We start from the raw sequence: 27,205 nt of genomic DNA, 5'->3' as shown, positions 1-27,205 counted from the left end.
GAAATCTCCGATATTAGGGTTGGGATTCTTCAGCGGAGTGATAAACGAGCGCTACACTTTTTCTATTCAAAATATTCGGAAAACTTTAGAAAACATGTCTTCATATAATCTAAATCTTCGAATTACAACGCCTTACTTTTCATAGCCACGTAATCTAAGAATGTAATGTACGTATAACGTTGTATTCGCACTACCTTCCCATGTCAATCGCAAGCACATAATTGCCATCGTAGCTGACGATGAAAAAAAATTCTCCAATTTCCGTTTTCTCGCTTAAATTTATTCCGTTTTTCTTTCAGCCTTGTACTCAGGTTGCTTATATTCTATCTCCGGGTTGTCTATCAGTCCGTTGACGGCTCTATAAGGGTACGTAAATGTACTTTAGTTTCTTGTCTTTTAGGTTCACGAGAAATCGATGCTGTCGAAGAAATCGACAACTTTCACGGGGTCGCGTGTGTTCCCTAGTGTGTTCCGTCGTAAAAATATAATGCCTGTGTAAGAATACCCGAATAACCGTGCGAAAATATTGACAGGTCCGAATGCGGTAACGGAAGTTTTTATTATTTTCCTCTCGGACTTGCTGGTCGTTTATTGTTATTTCTGTCGCTAATGCTATTTTTTTTTTTTCACTCAATCATTGTCCAATTAGTCAATTAAACCTTTTACATTCTCCAATATGATCAGGAAGTAGTACGATGTTTTATTACGGTATTAAATTGATAATTAGAAGCAGACTAGTCGTTAATTAGCTGATCTTGAAATTACATTCAAATTAAAAATAACGATCCTATAAAAGATGTGATAGTAATAAAATTTATCCAGATCATTTCGATACTTTATTGACACTGCCGTAAAGAATTCTACTGTTCGGAATCGAGGCAATTAGATTCATTTTATTTTATTTTATTTTATTTAATTTTTCCTTTCCACAATTATAACCCGGGGTGATTAGATGTGAAAATCGATGACGCCTGGAAGATATCAACGTACAGGTTTTCCGAAAATATGGATACGATATTTATCTTGATATAATGGTATTTAGTAACGGAACGACCCATCGACTGAACCATTCTGCTCTTTTCTGATCCATAAGTCCTTCCAGCATGTACTTGAATTATAACTTTTATAAGATAAATGGGATCTCGGCATTACACACTTTTACTGGGCGCGGCAAATCGCGTGCAAATAGTTTCTTCGTTATTAGCAGATAAATTTTGAGGAGTGAGTGTGATTTTAGTAAGAGATTGCCACCCGCGACTTAAGATTTAATATTTTCTCTCTGCGCTCGGCATTGGGTAGGTATACGGGTAGGTACGTATTGTACCCGATAGCCGCACGAGACCATCGGACTGCGAGTGCGTTACAATCAATCATATATTAATTCGGGGTTCCGAGAGCTTACATCAAACCTTTCGTTCATCGAGTTTCCACCTAACTTCGACCGAGTAATCGAAATTTGATGAGCAATGAGGTACGGAATCGCAAGGTCACGTCTAGAAATTCGAAGGATTTTCGGCCACGGAATGTCAAGGAATATAAAACGTGGATGAAGATTTACGGTTTTTTTTTATTTCAAATACAACGTATTCAATTGTACAATTGTACTTGGGTATGTTTTGTGGCTATTATATTTACAAAGCTTATAATTTACCGTCGATGTGGTCAATTATTGAGCGCATTATTACAGTGCGTATTATCATTTCTTATCTTTTTTTTTTTTTATTTTCAAACTCGAGTTATGAATTATTACAGACCTCGTTGTCAGAGATGATTTGTCATGTATTTACACAAACGCTGTAATATTACGTATACATTGAAAGACGAGTTTAGTGTACGGGCGAATTACAAAATTACAATCACATTTAAACAATCACATAAATATTTGTTATCATGTATTATTTTATATCAGGTGAAGAAACGCCCGGTAATAACTTCGACGACTAACGATATAATATTCTTTTGATTTTTATTTTTCACTCATACGCGATCGCCGCCACCGAACTTCGAATCGGCGCAGAATCTACACCGAACTCGGAATTCGGTAGCGGTGCGGGGTCGCAAGTTCTTATGTATTATATTTATAGATTATAAGCTTACGTATGCTTTTCCACCATTTTCTTGTATGCTGTTTATTTACAGATAAAACGTACTCGGATTCATTTCAACGATTAGGTTCAATCCGGTGCCATCGCGCCGGTTATCCTTTCGATTATACTATACGATTATTAAAAAATATTATTTTCTTTTCTCAGACGCCAATAATTATCGCATACGATTTTATAAAATTTCTTAATCTATCCAACGATACATCAATTCGTTACAAAAATGATTAATCAATAGCCATATAAGCGGGTTGGAAAAAATTCATTATCAATTTTTTGTGTATAATATTATAGAGTGAAACAGTGACTGCCTATATTTAACATCACATTCAACAGCGAACATCGTAATTGTCATTTTTTATCAAATAATTTTTATCACGATAGCATCGACGATTAGTTATAAAATCAACATCAACGTCTCTGTCAGGCGTTTGCCCCGGGTCGAGATTTGCCTTTTGGGATTACAGACGGACAACTTTCCTCAAACGTCGCCCACGTTTTCTAACGTCTCGTTCGCTGTTGGGGTCGAGATTGACGAGGTCACAACCACTTGTATCGACCGATCGCTCTCCAGCCTGTTAACATAAGCGTATAAAATAAGATAAACATAAATTGTCGCTAACGGGGGCTTTCTACGCCACCGTTATTTTTTATATCCGGAATTGATAATATTTTACGTGGTACGTGCCACTTGAACCTGGAGGGAGTTTACGATCTTTTTCTCCTAGCAAGAAAATTGATCAAACACTACTGCGGGTTACCGAACGTCACATCGCATTAAACAGGTAGAACGTGATCGTTTGAAATGAAATTGGTAGGTAATGAACGGCCGGTTTCCAGCTGAATTCTCGATATCCTCCGATATGCAGAGTCGTCGGTAGCGAGGAGTTACCGAGTCCTCGATTGCTATAACTTACGGGTGTCAACTGACCTGGAAACGATGAAGGGCGCGCACTCCTCGACGCGTCGTGATTGGGGAATTCTGGGTCTGTCCGAAGCTCTTACGGAGGAGAGGCTCAACGATGAAATGGATCTCACGCTACCGAGTTTGCTGCAGGTACTACCGTTGTGCTAAAAACATCGATAAATTCTTAATATCCGCAAATTTATACTCGTCCGACATGAGAAGCGGGATGTTCACGAATTGACATATTCCATTCCATATCGATTTCTTATTGCCTCGGTTTTATCATTTCGATAATAACGTCCGAAACGATCGTCACGGGTCACCGGCAATCTCCAAATTGGCAATGTCGTCTGGCATCCGACTTTGATCCGCACGCGATTCGATTAGTTCATGGTATTAATCACGGTATCGAGAAAATCTACACTGCAGTAAAATTGACGGACGTGGGTAGGGATCAACTCGACCCAAAGATGATCAGCCTAGCGCGCGTGCTCACCCTATTTCGCACCAAGCGTCGTTTGCTGTCCGCCGAGCAGAGCACCCTGCAAGCGGACGAAGATCTCTGACGATGCGGTAGAACCCCAAGGCTGTAGGACAAGGCGCTGTCGCTGCAATGACCGTTTCGGAATGTGGAACGATGACGACGACGATGATGTTCGGAGTAGACCCGCGCCCTTACCGCTGCGAGGACTCCCGACACCTGCAACCCTTCCGCCATAATCCCATCCATTTTTGGCGACAGCAAAACTACGCACAATCACATTTTGGTACCGCGCGCACAAATCAACGGCAGTTCGACTCTCGTTTTTCTCTATATACAATTTATTTGCATTCATTTTACTCTGATTGTCAATCGTTCAATCGATAACTTGTTCTGTTTTCTTTTTTTCTATGTTTAATCTGGTTTCGCGAACGTGTACATTCGTGGACGTTGCGAAATTAGCGTAAATCATTTCGCACTTTGGATTATCGAAGTTTCCGTTTCGAACGTACCTGTCGCTTGAACATGCTCGTGGTGAGTGTGTAGAGAACGGGATTCAGTGCCGAATTTATGGGTAACACGAGTACCGCCAACCAAGCGTAAAGTCCCTCGTCTACGTGAAGCCCTGAGACATTCAAAAGTTAATAGACAGAATGAATTGTATAAGAAATCGGGATCGACGATGATATAAATCGGACACCGGAGCGGGTTATTGGGGTACACTTGGGTGAATTCGCTTTGCGAATAGGTGACGAAAAATAACGAAGAACGGTTATTCGTATGTTTCACACGTCGATAAAGCCTGGCGTGCCAAAAAAAGCTCCCTCCACCATTTCGAAGTCAGAATATAGCCACGTCCTTTTTCCGTATCTGAAGAAACGAAATGAACAATTTCATACAGTCGGCGGAGAGCGTACGGCATTTTTTTCCCCGCCCCACTCGCATATGTATGCCCTTTAATCAATCTCGCAGACTCGAAGTGCGTCGCGAGTATTTTTTTCCATCGAAATAAATAACCAGCGAAATCGGATCTTCCGGGTATTCCGAATACCACCCGCTCTCCGCCATCGATCTGTTTGATTATAATTTCTGTTACCATTGATCGTCGAATAGTACGTACATTATATTTTATTCGCCCAGGTATAATCCGGCCATAGCAGGGAAATAGCCGTATATCGAGCTGAATTGTGCAAGTGCGTTGTTACACGCGTGACGAACCGAATAGAGCAATGAAAAGAGGAGAAAAAGAAAGAAAAGAAAAGAAGAAAAAAAAAAAACTTTCAATAATTATTTGTCTTTGTTATGGTATGGCGCTGTGCAAACCGAGTGAATTGATTTGGTTCGACGCGACGGTGCACGAATCTATCCTGGTGTTTGATTGAAACGAACTTGTTCGGAACAGGGGGAAATTAGTTCAGTTTGACAATCTCGTTCCACATGCAGACACCGATTGTAGTAGGACCCGTATCAAAACAATGCTCCCGGAAAGCTTTTCGATCGTTTCGAGGGTTTACATAGGTATTATACGTGGGGTGAGTCGTCGTTCCAAACTCCGAAATGGAGGAAAAAATGAGAGGAAAGGAAGTCTCGTTTGATTTCGAGTGATTCTGAGAACGGGCGATTGATTCGAGGAGCGAAAATTAACTCGCGAGTTTCCGTGAAGTTGAAAATGCGTTTGGAATATAGACTATATAGTGAAGCGGAGTCGTCGGTTCGTTTTTCGAAATTAATCTAGACGAGATTTCGTCGGTCTGTCCAACGTTCAACTTCCCAGCGGGTGGCAGTTAAATTAGGAAAAGAATTGACGAAGACTTACCAGTCAGAGCGACCAATTTAACGGCGATAATAGGCACCCAACAGAGGCAATCGGTCGCCACTATTACGCCGAAACGTTGCGCCACGGCTCGCTCTTGACTTTCTTGCGTCGAACGTAGTGCAACGCTGCTGATTTTTATCTCACGCAGCATCCGAACGTAAGCGTAAATTATGAATACAAGGGCTACAGTGTTCACGAGGATGAACATCACCGCGCTGTACTCCCAACCCTGCGGACACACGAGCGATGAGAGGGGAAGAAATACGGAGGGACGGAAACGAAAATAACACTTCCCCCTTTTACCTCAATTTTCCGACGCGCTTTGCGAATTTTATTATGCCAGGAGGCAACGATCGTATTTGACTTTCGTTCACCTGGTATATACTATGCTGCAGATATAGCGAGTTGTCGCGTCTGAGCTTACCAGCTTCCGTGTATATTTTGAAAAGTGGATATCTTCAAAGCTGATGAAAAATAAATTCGATATCTTCCGACCGTGCGGCTATGTATGTTGTAAAAAGAAAATGCGTTTTTTCGAGAATCGGTATTCGGATGAATATATAGAATGTATATCGCGATCTGTCGTTCCGAAGAATCCACTCTGTAGCGTTTCCCTTTTGTCGACGTTGCAAGCGTATATATATTTCATTTTCGGAGGACAAATCTCCTTGACGAGACAAACGCGTAACTGATAAGTTTGTTTTGAAACGTGCAGCGAAATTCCCGACGCCGTGCACCAATGATTGGAAAATGTGCAGCCCTCGTTTATCTTTGCTACGAAAATACCTTTGTACCGTTATTCGTATTTATAGGCGAAAACGGAATAGACGAGCTGCGAGGGCTTGCGCGCTCCATCCCCGTTCCGTTATCATAAACCGAGATCTAAATGCGAACAAAGTGTAGGATTTCTGGCTTAATTTGAATAATTTAACTTACTCAATTCAACTGCGCTTATACATATATGTACCATAAATCCAACTCGCGACTGCTCCGAGTCTCGGCGTGTGTAACAAATTCAAATAGAAATAACCTTGGCGAAGGGATCGTGGATGTGGAGACTGAGACAGACGCCGTTACTTCCGTAGAATTCATTTCCGAAGTAGGAAGCACCCGTGAGGGGAAGCGCCGCTACTATTCCCGAAGCTAGCCATAGGGCGACTAGGTGTAAGGTCGCGCGTCTTGGGGACGGTTGTCTTCGTGCCAAGGGCTGTGTCACCGACACGAAGCGATCCCATGTCACCAGTGATAAAATTAAAGCGGAACTTTCGCAGCTCAGAGTGCTCAGGAATCCTGCGCAACGGTTTCAACCGGTCGTTAATAATTCGGACAATTGTTCTCTACGTGCAGCGTAATGAGATTGAAAAATGCAATCGGATCCTCGAATCGGCTCTATTCGCTGGATCGTTCGCTCGGTTCTGAATTTCGTGATCGACTCACCGCACAGATTGCAGGTGACACTGTGTCTCCAAATTTCTTCGTAGTCGATATATCGTCCTCTGTACACGATATCGGCAGCCGCGATCAATATCAAGTAAAGTCCCATGAGTAGATCGGAAAGGGCAAGATTTCTGTTGGACGATCGATCGATTGAGTATTGAAGAAAAAGAAAAATTGAAAAAATAGCGTCCTCGCTCCCCGGGTTTCCCGGACCATACTCACCTGATGTACAGACTGTGAACGGCGTTACTTTCTCTGGCAAGAAGTCTTCCGAGAAGAACCAGAATGTTGCCGGTGCAGGCGCATACGGCCATCATCCACACGCTGAAATAGGGGCGAGAAGACATCACGGTGAGAGAAAAATTCTGGTCGCGTGATTCGAGATGGAATCAGGATCAAATGTTGAAAGGCCGGTGTACGAAGATTTGGGGGAACTTTATTCGGGGGAAACGATACGAATCTCAGACACGGTTGACATTTCGCGAGTAATACTCCCGACGGTTTTAGACACGGGAATCGTTGGAATCCCGGGGAAAAATTTTGAAACTCGACACCTGCAGGGGTCGCGCGATCTTGTGGAAATGCTGAAAGCTGTTTTTGGGCGAAATACCTTACCCCTGAAATATTCAAGGCGGTAGAGATCGAGGTGGAGAAAGTTCGGCGATGTGAACGTATATGAGTGTAAATACATATTTGTATATTACGCGGAACGTGGGCATAAGTTTTGTAAAATGTTACGCGTCGCTACGTGACGCATGTTTTAGCAACCTCCAAAGTCGCTGCAGGGGGTTGTACATACGATATACGCGACAGCTTATGCCGGTTAGAAAGAAAAAACGAGAATAGCCTCGGGTTTCGACCGCGTAAAAATATAATAAATATACAAATAAACAGAGAGAGAGAGAGAGAGAGAACGTGAGGAAAATAAATAAGTGAGAAATAAGAAAGAAACCAAAAAAAATTTCAAGAACATCAAGAACGTAAATCTTGAGAACCATCAATTCTATTCCCTGGTTCGTATTTAATTAAGCACAAATTGAACCCGACACGCGACACACTAAGTTTTTCAATGAAAAGATAAGGCTGATGAAAAATCATTGAATTTAGCTGGTAAATGATTCGGCTCTCCTGTCTCCGTAGGGTCTAAATTTAAACGGGAATGGAGTTACGTGTCGTCGTAGATTCGCTCGGTTGAAATTAACCAATCGTACGCCTCCGTTGTCTTTGAATACGTTTACCTGGCTCTTAAGATCGGATTGTCTAAGAGATGCTGTAACGAGGAAATTCCGTCACCCTTGGGTTCGCATACGCGGACCCATCGTGCCGCCAGACACATCGCGAACTCGTCGAAGTACCTACGAGATAACGAGATAATTATTATTTACGATCCATTCGAAACAGGTACAGGGAGATTGAAACTCCGTAAAAATTGTTTCACATTTTTCGGATTCCAATTACAAGAATACTAACACATATTCGAGCTTGCCCAGTGACTTTAACACCGTACGATCCGGTTTTCGGAATTTGTTCCCCTTCAAGTCCCTGCGGAATTATGTCAAATTAGCTGTGGGCGTCTTGCTTTTTTTCTCCCTCAAAAACGCAATTACGGGTCATGGCATATACGCCGTTTATGTATTCTCTAATTTATCGCTTTGTTTTTTTTTTTTGCTTATCTCGCTCTCCAGAATTTTTTTTTTTTTTAAATCCGATTCGGGTAGCACGTTTCCGCAATTATTCCTTAAACTTAGGGGGTGATGTGGAGTCTGCGGATGACCGTTGAACGTTGCGGGATGTCAAGGAAAATTTGATTCGACTTTGTTCTCTCTCCTTACGGTTCGATCGTTCAAAAATAATTAACACTCACCACATTGCGCAAATACTTACAGAGACGTCAAATTAACCAGAGGAGAAAAGGCCTCGATCTCGATTTCGTCGATGGCATTTTCGTTCAAGTTCCTGATGAACAAGTAAACAGATTACGAGTATAGGCATAACGCTATCGATACAAACGTGTAATGTACACAAGATTTATCATTCGTTGTCACTTACAGGGCGAGTAAATGATCCAGATTATTAAAGCTGCCGGTACGAAGTTTGATCAATCTATTGCCGGATAAAAATCTAACAATAAAAATATACAGAATTTTATTGATATTTTCTGTGGGGAGAGCGTCTAATCTAACTTTTCTAACAAAAAATATGGTCCGCGCATTGGAATAGTGCTCGAGCGGATTTTCAGCTAAAAAAATCGTCTGATGCATGCCACTTTTTTTCTAGAAAAAATACGATAAATGTTTGCCTAGGAGTATTGCCGGTCGACGGAGGAAATTTACGTTCAATATTTACATAGCGCCCCCCCAAGTATTTGCAAGGCGTGTACAAAATCTGTCTACCTAAATACTCACAAGTACATTAGACCGGGTAAGTTGACAAAAGCGTTCACTGGGATATCTCGTAGTTTGTTGTTCGCTAGAGAAAGCGTTGCCATATTTTCTAGGCACGGAAAAGAACCTTTAATAGTGGTCAGCTGGTTTCCGTTTAGGTATCTGCAAGACACATTATCAAAGTAATAATTATGCTCGGTTTTCGGTAGATTTGTAAAATAGAAAGTAACGGAAATTCAACCGTTTTCTCTCCCGGGTATCGGTTCGTATTAAATCGAGATGAAAAAAAAAAAGAGTGAAAATAAGGAAAACACGAGGGGAAAGTGAGAGCTGTAAAATATAGGGGGAGAACTTATAGAGTTTCCACCGGAGGAAGAACTTGAACGTTATTCTATAGCTCCATACCGCAGGCTCGAAATCCTGGATATGTAGGAGACGGGAGAGGACGGATCCCTACGTAAAATCTTTCACTTTCTCCTCGTGGTGACAGGATTCGGTGGTGGAAAAAAGCAAGCTGTTATTCGGGGTGTCGTCCTTGGGGTCCCGAGATTACTTCAACCTCAGTAAACTGTTTTCAGGTAGCCGAAAGATGTTCCCCGCGCTCGCTACATTTATTCGTGCTACCTCTGAATAGCACACATCTCGAATATTACGAACGCGTCTTTATACATAAGCCTACACGCGGTCGATATGATGCAACTTTGTAGGTACCAAAGTTGTACTAGACTACGCCAAACTAGATTTTCTCTAGCAACAGGAATAACAGTGCTAGTTAGAGCACGATGAAGGGGAGTTGTAATCCTAGAGTACGGGCGGTGCAATTCTTAATCTAGGAATTATGTTTGTGGTGATTTACTAAGTCCCCGTAGGGACTATCAAAAATTGCCTTAGCCGATGGTATTGCACATCGTCTTGGCGGGGTATTGGTAAAAGTTTTCAACTAGCAATAATCGCACCTCGGTAGAACCTCATTGGTTACGATATCGCCACTGCGCAAAGCTAACTTCGACTGCGACGAGCGCCAGTACATATACTTTTATTGATTTTATTTCGGTAGCGAGAGAACTGACATGACCGGTGGCTTACGCAACCCTCGAAGCCACCTGGTGTCTGGAATTCGAACCTTGGAGTCTCCGCGGGAAAATTCATCCGTAGAACGACGACTATTCGTACCCGTTGAATGGTCGATGCCGGTAGGGGTGATGAATCGCTAGAGTAAAGTAGGCGAACTAACTCTCGTTGAAAATATGAAGAGGTAGAGCGATGAAAAATTATTTTTAGGTACATCGACGTCACATGCGTTCTGTTTGTCATAATAAAAATGCGAATAAAAAACGAAGTCGGATTTTCATGCAGAAGTAAGACTTTGTGCTGAAATATGCCGCGTCGCGATGAATTGGTAGCGAGATGAGACGAGTCCGCCATTGACTAATGATACAATTTTACACATCCCTATCGACGTTAAATTTTTTACAGCCTGATCGTACTCCTGGATGTAATAAAACGACGTATCTATCAACGTCCAGGGAATAAGGAATAAATGAACAGGTTCCGCGAGACAATGAAATATCGGGCACGGTAAAGTGCACGACACAAGTAAAAACGGGTCCCTTTTGTGTTCGCATATAATTGAAGAGTAAGCGGTCGGGTAACCGTTATTCAGGTATGCCAACTTACAGAGTACGAAGGTTGACCAAGGGTTGAAGAGAGAGCGCGTTCACTTCCGTCAATGAATTCGAACGCAAGTCCCTGTATATGAGCGATGAAAAGTTACACACATGTATCTCGGATAAAAAAGAGGTCCATAATTTAAAAATAACTCACAGTTCGTTAAGCTGCGCCAAGTTCAGGAATACATTTACCGGGAGAGTCTTCAGCCTGTTGCTGCTCAGCACCCTATTATGGTAATTGTCTAATTGGTGGTTTGAAATTCATGAAATTCCGAACCTTATGTAACGTTCGGGAATGAGACTGTAGGAACCACAGAGATTGGGGGGGGGAGGAAAAAGCTGGAAGAATAGTTCCCGATTTAATTCTGGCTGATTAGAAATTTTACTCACAGTATTTTCAACTTGTTCTGCGGTGGGAAAAGCTTCTCCTTCAGCTCTCCGATTTCATTGTGGCTCAGGTATCTGAAAAAAAAAAAAAAAAAATTAAAAGTAAAAAGGATAAATCGAAGGACAGCGGAGATATTCGCAGAATTGTTGGAAAAAAATGGGAATAAAAGAAAAAACTAATCATGAAATCGCTGCAGACGCAGACGACTGACGAGGTAACGGATATGGCAATTTCATCTCGCAAACGTGAATTTCTTATTATATGTACCTATTCTACTCTCCAGTTTTTTTTTACTCGGCTCTGATTTTTTGGGAGAACAGCGTTTGCACAAGTGGAAATTCGGCCCACGTTATACATTGCACACCGGTACAAACGTTCGTTACATTTGATACAAGTAGCGTTTTTTACACGTCGTCGATGTATCAACGTTGTGTAGTACCAATAACAGCGTTGGGATACGCAATCGGTATTCAAAGGTTGTCCGATCGTCTTCAAATGCCCTGAGTTATGATGAGAGAAGTAATTAGCGATAAAAAGTAGTGAAAGAAGCTAAAAGCCAGATTTTTAACATGACTTACCTTCATTCTCCCAGAATGTATCGATTTCCAGATAGAATGAATTATTAGCGACGAATCCTGCTCTAAAAAGTTGATTTTATTTTACGTGTGGGCCGATTGAACTTTCCAAAATGAGTGAATTGTGCCGCTGAACGGTGATGACATATTATTCAGTTGCTAATTGGCAATTTTTTAAACATGTCAGCCAAATGCTATACGATTCATGGTTTTTTTCATTTAAGTTTATATGCTATTCCTATGTAATATGATCTCAGAAATCTGAATTCGATCGTTGAATTAATCTATCAATAAAATTGATTGAATTATCGTTGTTTTTTCCGCTTTTTGTAGCAGAGAAATTGAGATACCTCGATGGGAAAAATTCGTAGCTCAATTTAGTCAACGGATTCGTGTTCCTGGAGTCAAAATACGTTAAAAAATCCTCATAGCATTGATTTAAAAATTAAGAATTGGCCCGAAAATTGAAAAAATCCAAAGGGGTACCCCTTGGAATTTTGGCGATTTTGGACCAAAAAAAAATATTTTTTTTTATTTGCTATTCCGATGTATTTTGATCCCAGGAATCCGAATCCGGAAGCCAAATTAGTCTATCTATGAAATTTATCGACTTATCGCCAATTTTTCACTTTTTGGAGCAGAAAAATGAAGATATCTCGAAGGGAAAAAATCGTAGCTCAATTTGGACAACGGATTCGTGTTCCTGAGGTCAAAATACATAAGAAAAGTGCCATACGATCAATTTTAAAAAATAAAAATTTTCGGTCAAAATTTGAGATTTTTCCAAGGGGTACCCCTTACGATTTTTTCAAATTTTGACCAAAAATTTTTATTTTTTAAAATCGATCGTATGGCACTTTTCTTATGTATTTTGACCTCGGGAACACGAATCCGTTGTCCAAATCGAGCTACGATTTTTTCCCTTCGAGATATCTCCATTTTTATGGTAAAAAATGCGAAAAAATAGGAATAACTCGGTCATTTTTGCAGATAGATCAATTTTTCTTCCAGATTCGGATTTCTGAGCTCAAATTACATTAATATAGACTATGAAATCAATTTTTTATTTTTGACCCCAAAAAGCTGAAAATTGGCGATAACTCGGTCAATTTTAGAGATAGATTAATTTTTCTTTCAGATTCGGATTCCTGAGATCAAAATACGTAAGAAAAGTGCCATACGGACAATTTTTAAAATACTTCATTTCTGGCCCAAAAAATCGAAAACATCCCTCTGGGTACCCCTTGGCGTATCAATCAATATTGTTTTAAATTGGGTTTCATATGCTATTTTCATGTATTTTGATCTCAGGAATCCGAATTCACAAGTTAAATTGATCTATCTATGAAATTGATCAAATTATCGCGAATTTTTCACTCTCTGGATAAAAAAAATGGAGATATCTCGATGAGAAAAATTCGTAGGTTTACAAAAGAAAGAACTCTTGACATGCGTATGAAATATAATGACGTGAAATTGAAAAAGAATCGAGGGACAAGAATTTTAACGACGGATGAAACCAAATGCAGCGCGCGCGAATCGTGCGAGTGCAATGCTGGTGATGAATAAATAAGAAATCGTGACGCACTCACACGTAACAAAGTCAGGAGTAGTGGGTACATGCGTCTGGTTATCGAATCATGTTCGTTTTTTTTTTTCAATACTTTTATTGATACCAGGTTGGTACATTGTTCGGCGACGTGTAAAAAACGCTACGTGTACCAATTGTAACGTACGCCTGTACTTAAGTTCGCGTTCGACATTATTCGGGTTTACCTACCTATCCAGTCTAAAGTGGGCCAAATCTCCACTTACCGAGTATGTGTGTGCTAATTTCGACGTGCGTAATTCGAGCGTGTGCAAACGGGTCTTTTTCAATTTTTGCGTAAATAATTTCAGAATCCCACCAGTCGACAATCTGGACTGTTATACGTTCACCGAGAGCTTTCTCTTGTCTCGACTTCATAATTTGCTTTCTTTCAGTTGTGGGCTGCTATACATATGATTCTATACTAATTTAAGAATCGCTACGGGTGATGAAACATAAAAAAATTAACGATCATCGCGGCCCCAGACACAATAAATTTTCATCGTAACCATTGATTTTTAGCTTTATGTGATTCGCGAACCTCATATTCCAGGGATTTTAACGTTTGATCATTAGTCGTTACAAGAGCACCGTAGATCATATGGCGTTACACGTGATTCTTATGGAACGCGCTAATTGAATGACCACGTGTAGTTTTAATACGTTGAATAGTTTACGCTTCGATTCACGATTTATTGAAAAGGTAAAATAAACGAAGAAATTCACTTCCTGAAATTTTGATCGGTATTCAAAATTCAAATTAACAAGCCATGTTCTTCCTCTACCCAAATAATAACCCCAACATGTATCAACATTGAAAATTTAGAGTCGAGTGACGTACGTCGTACGGTAGGGGTGTACCGTGAAGTAAGGTACTCGAGTAAGTCTACCGAGAGATGGTCATCAGTCAGAGGATTAAAATTTGATTAATTAATTAGAACCCTCTTATTTCTAAGACATCAAAACGTCCGGGATGTAATTCATGGAAAGATTCATCTTCATTCGCTACGTTGGTTTGGCCGGCTAGTTAGTTCCAGGAACAGTAATTAGTCGTGGATAAAGCATTGTTCTTGGGAATATGCCAACTGAATGCTCGCATTAAAATTATAGAGCGTTACCACCTGGGAAGATCAAACATCGCATTGTCTCGGTGAAGGTTCATTTCAACGATTTCATCTCAAGGAATACTTCTGAATGTTCCAAGTTTCCGGAGTAACAACTGCGGAATTCAATTGGTTAAACTCCTTCGAGTCGTATCTAATCGGAGACTGCATTAGATTTCACAGTGAAAAATTCACCTCAAATTGAAAGAAATATAAGTGAGCAAACAAATGTAGAACGGAAACGAAGGATAGAGCGTAATTCAATTGAGCATCGTATCTCGTATGTATTTCCATTCCTTCGTCGAGAATAGCCGCCTGATATCTCGGGGAATTTACCGAAACAACCGCGTTGCTCGACAATTTCTCGCGACTGAAATATACTCGAATTTTATCGAGCGATTCAATCAGATCGCGAAATGGAGATGGCGATGATGATCTTTCACGTCGGGGTGTGAAATGGAATAGCCTTGTCTCATCAGAGGTATAACGAGAAAAAACGACCAGGCTTTACGTGTCATTGTTAAATCTGATATCCGAATCTTTAACTTCAAAAAAATATATAATATACACCTGTACAGCCGTTGTTTCTGTTCGTGTTTTAAACCGACATAATTAGGAGACGCGATTCGTAAACGACGAATGTTTGTTCGGTGGAAGAAATTCAATGTCACCGCAAAGTGTTGGAAAAATAATGCGATAAGATAGGAATTTATATAAATAAACTACACATCTTTGCCCGAATTGCTACCGTCTGAAGATCGTTACTCTGCGGGTTTTCATCCATCGGCCGAATTCATTCGAGCGCGCAAAAATTCTGGATTTGTTAATAAAAGGGCTCCACAAGTCCGAATAAAAATCTACATAGAGAGAAATGGGCGATCTGGACAGTTTCGAAGGAGTTTTAACTCCGAATGAAGTTAAGGGTATAATAGAAAAACGCATTCGGACGAGCGATTACGAAGTACTTGATAAAAAATGCGAAACTACCGGAAGTAACAGCGGATACTTGGGACAATACTTCAGGGTCACGATCATCCTGCGGATCAATGAAACACAGGAGACCGAAGTTTTAAGGTACTTTGTGAAAAAGACGCCGTTGGCTACTTCCCCTATGGGGAAAGCGGTCGCCGATTCCGGGGTCTACGTAAAAGAGGTGAGTTCATGTTTTGCGAATAAGTATTCAGCGAAAAACCTGAACCGAAACGCGTTTGATTATTTTCAACTTACAGATCGCAGTTTACACAAAGATATTCACGGAATTCGAAGAAATTACTTTTGCGCCGGTCATCTACCTTAGCAAAGATGACCTACTCGTGTTCAATGATCTCAGCCAAGACGGATATCAAATGCCGAATAAGTTCGCCTTCTTTACGATCGAGCAGTGCGAGGTGGTCCTCAGAAAAGTAGCGGAGCTTCACGCCCAGAGTTTTATATTCGAGGAGAATATTACGGCCGATGGGAAAAAACGAAGCATCCAAGGTACATACGGTGAAATTCTCGCGGAAACGTATTTCCGCGACGTCGAAGATTCCAGTGGCTATAAACTGACGGAGGCTTCCATTAGCGCTCACCTGTACGCCATCGACCTATTGGACATACCGCAATTTAGGAAAAATCACCTGAAACAAGTCAGCGCCAAAGTTATGCGAAAAATCTACGAGTTTATGCAGCCGTCGAAAAATTATCGCAACGTGTTAAGCCACGGAGATCTTTGGGCGAACAACATTTTGCTGAAATATGAAAACGGCGTCGTGTCCGACTGCCAAATTGTCGACTACCAACTCGCCAAGTGCGCCCCACCGGCACAAGACGTGATGAGCTTCATTCACTTGACGACTTCTCGTCTTTTCCGCAAGCAGAACGAAGAACGTCTGATACGCTACTATCACGACCAGCTGACAAATATTCTGGCGAATAGAAAACTGGACATCGACGTCGTATTACCTCTTGATATTTTTCTGGAAAGCTGTCACTATTACAGACCTCACGCTGTAATACAGGAGGTATTTTGGTACCAAACCATCCTGGCGGATGAGGAAACGACGAGTGAGTACCTTCGTCACTTTCCACCACCGACGAAAAGCATCTTCGAGGATAAAACAGAGCTCGTTACAGGCCAGTGGAAGGCGCACGGTATTTACAGGGAAATGTTAACGGACACTATGATGGCTTTCGAAGAGATTTGCGAAAAGCATTTTCCGGAATATCGTCGACAGTCGCAAGATATATGTTAAATCCTTTATATACTTTTGATATTCTGATTACGTAAGAGAAAGTTCATCGACCGACCGACCCTTCAACCGTCTGGTACCGAGGATTTGTAAACGATATCCATAGACGATGCGATGAAAGGATAGTATTTTCGTGGAATCGAGATCCATCTTAGAAAAATGGAATAAAAAAATTTGCCTCTCGTTCTAAATATAATATAGGGTGATAAAAGTCAGGAACTTCACTTACAGTGTGCTGGTGGAAGCGAGTCCGTCGAACGTGCCTTTTTCGATACGGTTGATGGAGCAGTGTTGCAGGACCCTGTGACAGTCGGAAAATATTATACCTGTAAAAATTTCTCTTCAAATGTTACAACTGTCGAATATCGATGTTAGATACCTACAAGGTATTCACTTCCGGAAGTTTCCCAAGATTCGATTCACTCAATGTCGTGAACGGGTTTCCGGAAAGATCCCTAAAAACAATCGTCGGTCACGTACGATCGATTCGTTGGAATCTCATGAAAAAATGTCAAATCCTAGACAGAAAAATCATTGAAAATTCTCACTTGTAAAACACGAGACGTAACGAAAGAAGTCGACAATTATTGTAAATTGAACGTGCATTTCTCGCGAAGAGATATAACCTGGTAAATATTTATTTTAACGAAACGCGCTGAATCATCTGCGCAAATAAATTTCTCATAATTACTATCTCGTATGTTTAGATTTTTCATACGCTACGAAATATCCAATATACCCGTACCAATACCCAAAATAGATAAGAAATTTAATTAGATGCTCCCACTCTGGAGCAAACAATGGGAAAATCATTCTTGGCAAGATTAAATTTCTCCTGTCTCATATTCTAGTCTTGAAGTTTTAACTTCCTTCTTAATTTCCGCCGCGACGAAATCTCATACCGGTTTTTTTTTTGTTTTTTTTTTAATTTTTTTTTTTGGTTTTCATTCGGCCGCCGTGCAGGTGTGCATGAGACGCGGGACACCAGTTTCGGATCGATGAAAAACAATCGGACGACAAACCCAACAGATATACCGAAGCAATATTGGAGCAGGTTTTTTTATTTTTTTAACTTCAATCTTTTTTCGAAATACGTTATATTTGCAACAACATATGTGCGGTTTTCGCGATTAAAACTGTGAAATCCGAAGATCACGTGTCCCTCCGGCGAGTCTTCCGAGTGGAAGAGAGAACTTTGAAAAATGATAAGGTCGTCGGCCGTTAAAGACGCGATCTCATCGTCTGATCATAATTCGCAGCTTTGATGTTACGACTCGAATCGTTACGGCGTCTGCCTAAGAGGTTGGCGTAAGCTACCTACGATCTCCGTTGAGATTTCTCAAAAGCAAAGGTCAAACCCCCGGGGATCACACGTGCGAAACGCGACAAGGTACAGATAACAAATCGTTTGCGAAATCTCTCTTCGGATTCCTCGAAGTGCGAGGTGATAATGTGAAAATAATCGGCTACACGCCGGCTCGTTTCTGTTTAGCTAATATTTTGCGGGAGAAGGGGACGCGATGCGGGCGCGGAGCGGTATCAGAAGTCCAGGTCCAATTAAGCTCAATGGAACCAATTAAGTGCAGCGCTCAAAGAGATTTACATTTGAATCGCGCACTCGACACCCGGCGCGGCGATACAACTAGACCTAAGTAATTGGCGCGGCAGCTTCGTGCCGCGGTTCCTTAAATCGAAAGACTGAAATGAACCGAGGTGTTACGTAATCGTGATGTATTATAATTGGCCTTACAGCTGGCAAACAAATTTTAATCAACATTGCTAATTAGAAATAATTGAGAACCGGAGATCGTGATCAACTGATGTATGCAAGGGCTCCGCGCCACTGTACCGGATCGCAAATTTGTACGAGGCACAAAATTTGCATCCTTTTTTCCTCCGGAATTTCATGGAACAATCGTTTCGCGTGGGGTGCGTATTCAAAGACGAAAACTATCGGTTTTGTCCCCTCAAACCGCTACCGACAGTTTCGAACTCCGACAAAAGTGACCGCGAACGAGACCGAACGGAATCAAAGTTCGTCCTCGGGGCTCTCGTCGATTGATTTCATCGAAATCGTGATGTACATCTACGTGAAGCAGTCTTTTTTCTGTACTCACAGAAGCATCAGGTTACGGGAAGGCAGCGCTGGAACCCTCGAGATGTTTTTGTACTGGCAAAATATGTCGTTTCCTTTGCACGCGCAAATTGATTTGAAATTCCTCCAGGCTGTCTTGTGGAACGGAGAATCGGTAGTGAAATCGAAAACAATAACGGAATTAAACGTCACTAAAAAGCGGATATAATTCACACCGCTAAAAAATATATATATCTATAGGTATGCATGAACTTATGTTAGCGTACATCGCAAAATTTAATTATCCGGAATCGGCAAAAACTTTTTAAAAATTTTTTTATTTTGAGGGCACGCTTACCGCAGTCAACGTGGCCCTGATCATCGCGTTCAGCGGCTGGCCTTTTCCGGAATAAATGATCCCAAAATGTAGCTCCAGGTAAATCAGCTGAAATTTCACGGTTTGTATAGAATCGAAAAAATCTGCACATCAGAATCGGGATCGATTTGTTAATTATTTATTTTCATGTTACCGGTAACCGACAAATTACGATTGGGACGTACCCGTGGAGATGAAATTATCATCGGAAGCAGAAATGCGGGCAATTTGTTTTTTTTTTTTTCCTCTAGTGCGCCGCAACTCTTCAGGAGATTGGTAGGATTTACCTTGAATTCGGTCGACATAATACCTTCGGTGAAATCTAATGTCGCGTATGAATTTCTCTGATATGAACGTATATGCATTCCGCTGCAGACGTATAAAAACGTACGGCTGAATCGACCCGGGGCCTTAAATTATTGTCTATTTAATCAAACCGAGAATGAAAGGCCGATTGAGAAGCAGTTTCAACCGCAACACGGTACGAAAAATTCCCCTTTACACATTGCAATGTTGATAAATTTGGAACCCCCTGGGCTACCTACCGCAATTCCATTCGTCGGATCCGTCAGGGCAATCAAATTTGGCGTCGCAATTTTGCCTTTGGGGTACGCACACCGAACTTCCGTTGCACTTGAAATGACCTTCGTCGCAAATCTCGGAGTCTGATATCGACGAGGTGCTCGGGCAGACTGTGAAAACAAAAAAATGTACACACCTAAGATTAATTGACTAATTATTTCAGCCTTTTGATAATTGCCTATCGAAATTGGGGAAGGTTATCGCAAATTTAACTCTGCTGCACGTCACCTTTCGAAAGGGGGAATGTTTCCAGATGATAATTCACACAAAAACTCCGTAAAGACTCACCCAATTAAAGACTACAAAAGTATCAAACGTTGCATCTTTGGAAAATCCAACAGGTGGTCGGTCACCGGCGTAATTAAGAAATTTTTCAACGCCGCGAGTCGGTCGAGTAGGGTTGACTCTGCCGCGAGGGGGGAGTTCAGAGATTAAAAGCTACAAAGCTGAGGATATAAAACTTTGGGAAAAGAAATCATCCGCGGGCTGAGTTCGGAACGGCTTATATTATTATTAGTTGAGTCTTGATATTAAACTCGAGCTGATTCTGAGATAACTTCGAAATCTTGCCGGAATATTTTCTAATTAATTTCTCATTCGGCCGAAAGCAAACAAAAAATGAGTCGCCCTGAAAAATTTCACTTTTCGCGAACAACTGGAGCGAACTCGACTTATTCTATCAATTTTAGTAATTTTGTCTCTCGAAGTCACACTGCTAATAACCAATTAGGCGTTTTGCCTTGCGTATCATATAAGAAATGGCAATTGGAACCCCCCAATCGGTTTCGCGACTGGAAAAATACCCCGACGATGTTAAAGGGAAAAATCTATCCAAGTGTCAGGCCTGATCACCGTTCGATGTACATCGAACGAAAAGTTTTCAAAGTGGATAGTTTCCGATTGACAAAAATCAATCAACTTGTAAGCATCTAACATTAGATCGCACGTGCGGCGAACGTGTTCCGGTTCCATCTAGTTACGGATCGTTTGGCGTAGTTCTGAAAGTGTTCCATTAGTTCGCCGACTGTGAGAAATGCAATCTAATTTCCCTGGGGATTACAATTTCAAAGCGTCTGATTGAAAAGTATGACGGCAAGATCCGTTTCGTAAGACTCGAGGGAAGTGTCTTTGCGATCTCCGTTATAAGTGCGAGACGAAAAATAATCTACGAGCTGTCCAATCTTCTTCCCCAACTACTCGGAGAAAACGCTCATCCCAAATACAACAATTGGATATCTCGCTCGACGGAACGCGGAGGATGCTGGTAAAACAACCTGTTGAATGACACCGAAGATTTTCCTGATATTGGACAAAATTTTATGCGACGGTAATAATGCAACGAGCGCGAGATGGTCTTTCGCATTCTCTTACGTGTAACGTGTACGTTATAAACCACGTCGTAAAACCTGCGTTTTCGTAATATATTTTCGCGACAAAGAATTTCATAGGCGATGTCGACGTATATCGACGAAAATCTCTGTCGGTGACGTCGTAAAACGAACTTTATTTGTTCGCATAACACCGGGGCTAAATAATGGGTTAATTCTTACGGAATGAGGGGTGTTCTCCAGCGGAATCGAACGATGAGCTCAAGAATTTTCAGCGTTTCGGATCAAAATGTGACTCGGGACTGCGACTTGTTCTTGAATTTTTTATTCAAGATACGAACAAAGTGTTGCAGGGTCGAATGATTAAAATTCTTTTCAAATAAAACACACAGTTTTACAAATACCGAATTCTGGCGGCAAATTGTTCTTTCGTAAAGCCTCATTTAATTCGCAACTAGCCTCGCGGTTGACCCTCCTAAATTCCAAGCTCAACCCCAGCGAATGAACGCGATGCTTTCGCCATAAGATGCGCCGACTGTGTGACGTTGGTAATAAATTCTGACGAAACTTTGTCCGCGCGGATAAAATTAATTAGCGAAAAAAATCAGGATTTTGAGTGTACTAAACCCGGAAGAAAAAGAAAGCGACGACTTTAAGAGCGTATCAAAAAGCGAGTGGATATTTTATTCGTCTCCCGAGGCCCGGCTTGACGATTCGACGTTTCGCAAAGTTGGTTTTCGTTTTTTTCATCTCTTTTTTCTCTGCACTCATTTTTCGCTGACGCTTGTCGCATCGGATCGAATTTTTATCGGGATACGTGCGTCGTTTTATTTCGTGTGAAGAGCACTTTCAAATTTCAAGAATCGGATCAATTTTATGGGCTTATATATATATATACACGCTTGTGCGATGTGCTCCCTTTTACCGTGCGATGAATGGCAGTATCCCGCAGCTGCCTTCGCCACGAATAAGAAAAAAGCGAGCATAATGATGTACAGCATTTCTCCTATATGTGAATGGGGTGAATGGCTGATTGTGAGTCTCGGCGGAGCAATTCCACCGTGCAGACATTCCACGCAGACTTAATTTTCGGCGCTAATAGATGTTGACTCGGAACAGCGCCTTATATATTTGTTGATCGTACGTTTTGATTAGATATCGCGCATTAAATATTCCATGAAATTCCAATAAAGATACATGAAAACATCGGACGCCGCTAAATAGCCAAATAAACATGAATTTTCGCGAGTCGCCTTCTTCGATTCTGCGGTATTAAATTTTCCAACTATTCTAATAAGCTCAACGGGGGCACGACGGGTATTCGTATTCATGAACCGTGATTGAAAATTAGTCGTAATAAAAAAATTACGAACTTTGACGTATCTGTTGATTGATACGTCGAGAGTAAATTAGAAAAAAAAAAAAAAAAAAGAAACTATCTTCTCAATTTCCGCGCGGCGAGAGGACTTAATGGATTTTGAGGTCGGTGTCGCTCTTGAAAACTCTCGATAAGGTTCAAGAGCTACAGGCGGATGTGTTCGTCGAGTGCAGATTGTACGTGTTTTAAATTTCACGTGTGTACGTGTGCTTTATTTTTTTTTTTTCTGCTGATAAAGATCTTCGTTGCGAGTCAAATTGATTATACATACGCGAGCTATAAAGTTCGTTCAAACGAACAACCCGCATTGATCATCGCTGTGCATACACAAATGAATGTCACCACATGCCTACGAAAAGGTAAAATTAATCGGCGCCCATAATCAACAGGCAAGATCCAAATTTACATCATTACGCTTACACAAGATAACCATACATCTAGTGATTAATTACTCTAGATTGTCAACCCCACTTTAAAAGGTCATCCGCTTTCTTTCTATGGAGATATTTTTGATAAAAAGGAAGCTAGACCAGTATATTTTGCTGAAGGACTGATCGATCATTGGGAACAGATGAATTTTGTTACGAGGAACTATTTCGTTTCGGACCATCTTTTTTAGCTCACCTGTTGCCAGCAGGTGCAGAAGTATCGTTAATAGGTTCATCGTTGGCATATTTTCCCTGACCATGCCACCGTGGATCTGCGTCAATCGGTAACTGTAAGTTTCTCACAACATTTTTGGACACCAACTTTTTTTTTGTTCTGAATGAAAAAAGTTTTCAAATTTTCAAGGTGTAACTTACGGAGTTGTTATTCAAATGCGCGTACGTAAAGCTTCGGAAAGCACTGAAAATAAAGCACTATTTACGACGTGGTGTTGTTTAAAAAAATAAAAATGAACAACTCGTAATATACGTATGCAAGTAAGACGCGATCCACTTTGCACTTCACTGCGAAAAAAAAGTGATCGAAGAGGCGCGAATGAGAGGCAAGTAAACTTGACTCTTACGAAGATGATCTTGATCACTTTCAGCTTTTTCTTTACTCGATAAACCGATCAGCGAAAAGCATCGCACATCCATCGAGTCGTTATAGTTCGTTGTGTTTTTTTATCCATTCAATTTTTCAAATAATTTTCACAAGTGAAACAAACCAGGTACTGCACAATCGAGCAGACTCTACGTGAAACAAGTAAACGAACGAATCTGTCAAATGAAAAAAAATGTGAAAATTAGCTCTTTGTTTCTGCACCACCTAAAAATTTATTCAAATCCGAACACGTCACATCTGAACCGCCTTTTCTTCTCTCTCCTTTTTCCATTCAATATTCACTTGTCGATGAATAAAATTCTCATGTACATGTTTGTCGACGACAATTATCCGAGCTTTTCGGCATGAAATTTTGGGGTTCGCCGCCCCGCGGGTAAAAGATATTCGTGATGTTCGCAAGTTGAAAATCTTTCGTGCGCCTGATGCCCTGCAGCCCGTGTTATCGCGCGGCCCGGAATGAAGAACGTTGCGATAAATGCGCGCCCCCGCGAAGAACGAATGGACACGGTGCAGAGAAGTGTGAGCGTCGCGACGCCCGCCGTTTCACCCTCCGGCGCAAGCGTCGCTCTCGCGTAAACCGTGCGGTTTTCACCACCGCCACCCTCTGGCCGCGAAACGCGTGCATTCGTCTGCCGAGGTCGTTTTCTACCAGGGTCGACCACCCTCGGCCGATCTCCGTCGAAACAACGAGATAGATAACGTATCCGGTACGCCTACCAGCTTATCGGGGATGCACCGTAAGAAAATGGGGGATACGGGGGTGGGATCGCCGTTCATTATTTCGCCGCGGAGATCGAAAATCGTCGTGTCGCGTCTGACGTGTTTTTCTTCGCCCGTACCACCGGCGATTCCGAAGTGCAGCGGAAAAACAATGTCATTGTACTCGGACGTATGGCGTCTGTGAGACGGTTTTTTTTCTACTAAAATAGGTATACGAGCTCGTCTGGGCGCAAGGGTATGAATTTTTATATCCACCCGCACCTGTAGCGCTGAAAAAGGGCTGAAAAAGGGGATGAAAAATTAATTTGTCGACAAAAGGGAAAATTCCAAGCAAAAAAAAGAAACCACCCTTTAAATGCCGGCAACTGAAAGCCCAACTATTACATAACGGCCACTCTGTAATTAACTTGTGCACGGCGCACGTCGATTACCGGTCGCTTCTTTTTCTCTTGTTTTTCTTTTTTTCTCTCTCCCGATCAATTTTCCGTGCTTCGATTCTTTATCTACAAGGGAGAAATCTATGGCTGCGTAAAGAAGCTGCGTGAAATTTTATCGCCGGTTGTTATCGTTTCCCCATCGGCAATAAAATATTATTTTACCTCGGCGAAATATGGCGTCGTCGCGTTGCATTTCGCGCGCCCTGTGTTTGGATATAATAATAAATAATGAATGACGATAAAAAATATCATCATAGATTCTCTCTTTTGGCCATCCGTTTATTTCGCACGATTACAAGTAACGGTGGTAACAGTCGCGCTTACGATCATCGCTGCGCGATGATATTTTGCAAACGAATAAATTGAGAATGAAAATTTGAGTTTATTATAGGGAATTACATCGAAGCGGCGTGAAAAAAAAAAAGTCGAATCCCCCGCAGAAGTTAGGCTATAGCGAAAATTTGTATTTCGCGGATAATAACTATGATCAAACCCTAGACGTCTAGACACGACGACCAAAATTCATCTTATTGTTTTTCGCACGCCCTTGGGAAATTGTAAATTATACATTTGGCGCGATGGCTCGTGACGGCGATAAGAGTAGCGAATCACCTCGATAGATTTGGAATCGAAAGTCCTTTCGAATCATCGATCGAGTACCAAATATGAACTGATAACTCATACCGAAAAAATTCAAGCTCTTCAACCAGTTTCCCGGAAACCTTAGGAAAATTTTAATCCGTATTACGAATCGATTGACATCGAGCCCTCGACCTGACGAAAAACACCCGTGGTTGTCGAGTGGACGTTTTTCTTTTTTCGCGATTCTCTCTCCCCTGAAAAGCCGACCCTCCGAGCCGATGTTTGTCCTCCTTCCGGCGTGAATTACCGCGGTCTTTTTGATCGACCCATTAAACTGAAATTACTTTGATTTCGCCGCTTCGCTCCATTTTTTCTCTCCGGTTCGATTTATTTATTTCTTGTTTAATCTTCTTCTTCTTTTTTTTTTTTTTTTTATTATTATTATTATTACATCCGACCTTCAACGATTCCCGGTAGAAAATTCTTTCACCTCCAGTTACAAGAGCAAGTAACTTAATCGGAGTTGCCGGTTGAAATTGTTTACTCGGCGTGGCGTTATTACCCCACTCATCTTTCGGGGTGGATCTCCTCCCCCTCGGGTGGAGTCGGATCTACTTTATATTCCAACGTATAATTCAAATGCAAAATCTGCGAGGTGGATTATGTACATACGTACGCGTATAATGTGATTCTCGGATGAGATCTTATACGCCAAATCTTGCAGCAGCTGTACATACAACGCGCGCGTATAATGAAATCTTACGGGAATTTATATGCCCTAGCGATAATCCAGCTCGTTAGAAAAATTCATTCGATTAAAGAAAGCAAAAACGGTCGCCGTTTCAGGCTCGCGACACGTCAAGGTTGTCGCACGATTTCTCGGCTAGACGAAATTCGTTATTTCGTCCGAATGTCAGCGGCGGCCGACGATAGACGGTACTACACCACGGTCCCCAGGTCGCATTTATTAGCCACGAAATGCGTACGACGCGAATAACGAGTGAGCGAAACTCGCACGTAGCGTGCCGATGAAACGACCGAGACTCGGAGAGCTGAATAAATCATTGATGTCCGACCGGAGGTTTGTTAGTTCGTACGATACGATCGAGTGGAGGCGGAGAGGGAGTACAATTTTCAAGTAGTCCGAACCCTCAGGTTTGGCGGCTCTCCGAGAGTCCTTTAAGGGGATCGGATTGATCATTTTCGACGCAGAGAGAAACTGCTCTAGTACGGACATCTTTTTTCGGTCTCCTTCGGATCCGTGATTTCGTGATTGACGCGAAGGTGGAAGTAGGCCACCGGCTCGTACTCACGATTTCTATAACCGTCGTACCGCACGTGCTGCGGAGTCCCGTTTCACCTTTAACAACTATAAATATGATTTTGCAGTTTTCATTAGCGCGGCATTATTGGCGTTCTCTTCCGCGTAACAATATAAGCTCTTCGAAAAGTTTGGTCAACCGCTCCCCGATCCATGTAACGTAATTTTCACACACCCGTACACGCTCGTAATTCAGCAAATGCGAGTTTAAACCGGTACAGAGTTCCATTCATCCGTGTGTACGTACGTACGTACGTTGGTTAATATTTTACCCCTGCTCGTGGAATCTCTTCGTGCAGATATTCCAAAAGCGCGAGCCCCGGAGCGTGTGAACTTTATTCGGAATTCTCCGTGGCGCTATGTAACAGCGATCGATTTCGAATTTGCTAAACGGTGACTGACGACGCCTCGGATATTCGCGCGAAAATCGACACGGGATTTACCGATCTTTCGTCGTCTACCGAAAATTCCGTCAGCATTTCAGGGGAATGAAAAAAATTTCGCCGCACGATCCGGACGGAGTTGCGACCCGGTTACCCGTGCCTCGCGAAAATCCCTCGGGACTCGTCGCCGATCTCTGATTATTTATTCGCCGTTGCTCTTCTCGTCAGAGATACGGAGGCCGGCCGAGAGCGTTATCCGCGATCTTAACTAGCGATGGTTTTTCGTTGGAGA

At 41.7% G+C, this 27,205-nt stretch overlaps 3 protein-coding genes and 1 non-coding gene across 11 annotated transcripts in view; 2 read left to right on the top strand and 2 right to left on the bottom strand.

Moving 5' to 3' along the window:
* Positions 1-1,553: 1,553 nt before the first annotated feature.
* LOC105692251 (relaxin receptor 2) lies at positions 1,554-26,967 on the bottom strand. 8 transcript variants are annotated; one of them, XM_048651454.1, is made up of 22 exons: positions 23,045-26,967; positions 19,678-19,824; positions 19,115-19,201; positions 18,800-18,908; positions 17,066-17,137; positions 16,912-16,983; positions 11,188-11,259; positions 10,952-11,023; positions 10,805-10,876; positions 9,149-9,289; positions 8,793-8,864; positions 8,628-8,699; positions 8,214-8,285; positions 7,982-8,098; positions 6,966-7,067; positions 6,744-6,874; positions 6,337-6,596; positions 5,307-5,535; positions 4,003-4,115; positions 3,506-3,709; positions 3,020-3,173; positions 1,554-2,677 (listed from the first exon to the last, which is right to left on the bottom strand). In XM_048651454.1, exons 1-22 carry the CDS (start codon positions 23,106-23,108, stop codon positions 2,643-2,645), a joined length of 2,469 nt encoding a protein of 822 aa, XP_048507411.1. In that variant the 5' UTR covers positions 23,109-26,967; the 3' UTR covers positions 1,554-2,642. The 8 variants fall into 8 exon arrangements, with proteins under 8 accessions (XP_048507411.1, XP_048507410.1, XP_048507412.1 ...); XM_048651453.1 differs by having other exon boundaries at positions 3,034-3,173; XM_048651455.1 differs by lacking the exon at positions 19,115-19,201 and having other exon boundaries at positions 3,034-3,173.
* Positions 9,988-10,128, bottom strand: LOC112695061. Its single transcript, XR_003150337.1, has one exon. It is a non-coding gene; the product is annotated as a U4 spliceosomal RNA (small nuclear RNA).
* On the top strand, positions 13,437-17,382 carry LOC125500097. The gene is made up of 2 exons (XM_048651465.1): positions 13,437-15,604; positions 15,681-17,382. The coding sequence occupies exons 1-2, from the start codon at positions 15,323-15,325 to the stop codon at positions 16,683-16,685; spliced, it is 1,287 nt and encodes a 428-aa protein (XP_048507422.1). The 5' UTR covers positions 13,437-15,322; the 3' UTR covers positions 16,686-17,382.
* The window catches only part of LOC105692250, a 37,962-nt gene continuing 29,592 nt past the window's right edge, over positions 18,836-27,205 (top strand). The window contains exons 1-2 of the mRNA XM_048651463.1: positions 18,836-19,017; positions 19,104-19,192. The gene's annotated coding sequence lies outside the window, so the exon portion shown is untranslated. The remainder of the gene's footprint in view (positions 19,018-19,103; positions 19,193-27,205) is intronic.

This window comes from Athalia rosae, chromosome 2, assembly GCF_917208135.1.
Source record: "Athalia rosae chromosome 2, iyAthRosa1.1, whole genome shotgun sequence".
NCBI classification, from domain to species: Eukaryota; Metazoa; Arthropoda; class Insecta; order Hymenoptera; family Athaliidae; genus Athalia; species Athalia rosae.
This window is presented reverse-complemented; position numbering and strand designations above follow the sequence as displayed.

What these genes read in the sequence shown, in the direction of transcription:
- LOC125500097 (XM_048651465.1), top strand. Translation starts at nt 15,323, where the DNA reads ATGGGCGATCTGGACAGTTTCGAAGGAGTTTTAACTCCGAATGAAGTT. An exon ending in CCGGGGTCTACGTAAAAGAG is followed by an intron (nt 15,605 to 15,680) that starts GTGAGTTCATGT and finishes TTCAACTTACAG; the next exon opens with ATCGCAGTTTACACAAAGAT.
- LOC105692251 (XM_048651453.1), bottom strand. Translation starts at nt 23,108, where the DNA reads ATGGTCAGGGAAAATATGCCAACGATGAACCTATTAACGATACTTCTG. An exon ending in GTTCACAGTCTGTACATCAG is followed by an intron (nt 6,875 to 6,965) that starts GTGAGTATGGTC and finishes ATCGTCCAACAG; the next exon opens with AAATCTTGCCCTTTCCGATC. An exon ending in TAAATTGGTCGCTCTGACTG is followed by an intron (nt 4,116 to 5,306) that starts GTAAGTCTTCGT and finishes TGAATGTCTCAG; the next exon opens with GGCTTCACGTAGACGAGGGA.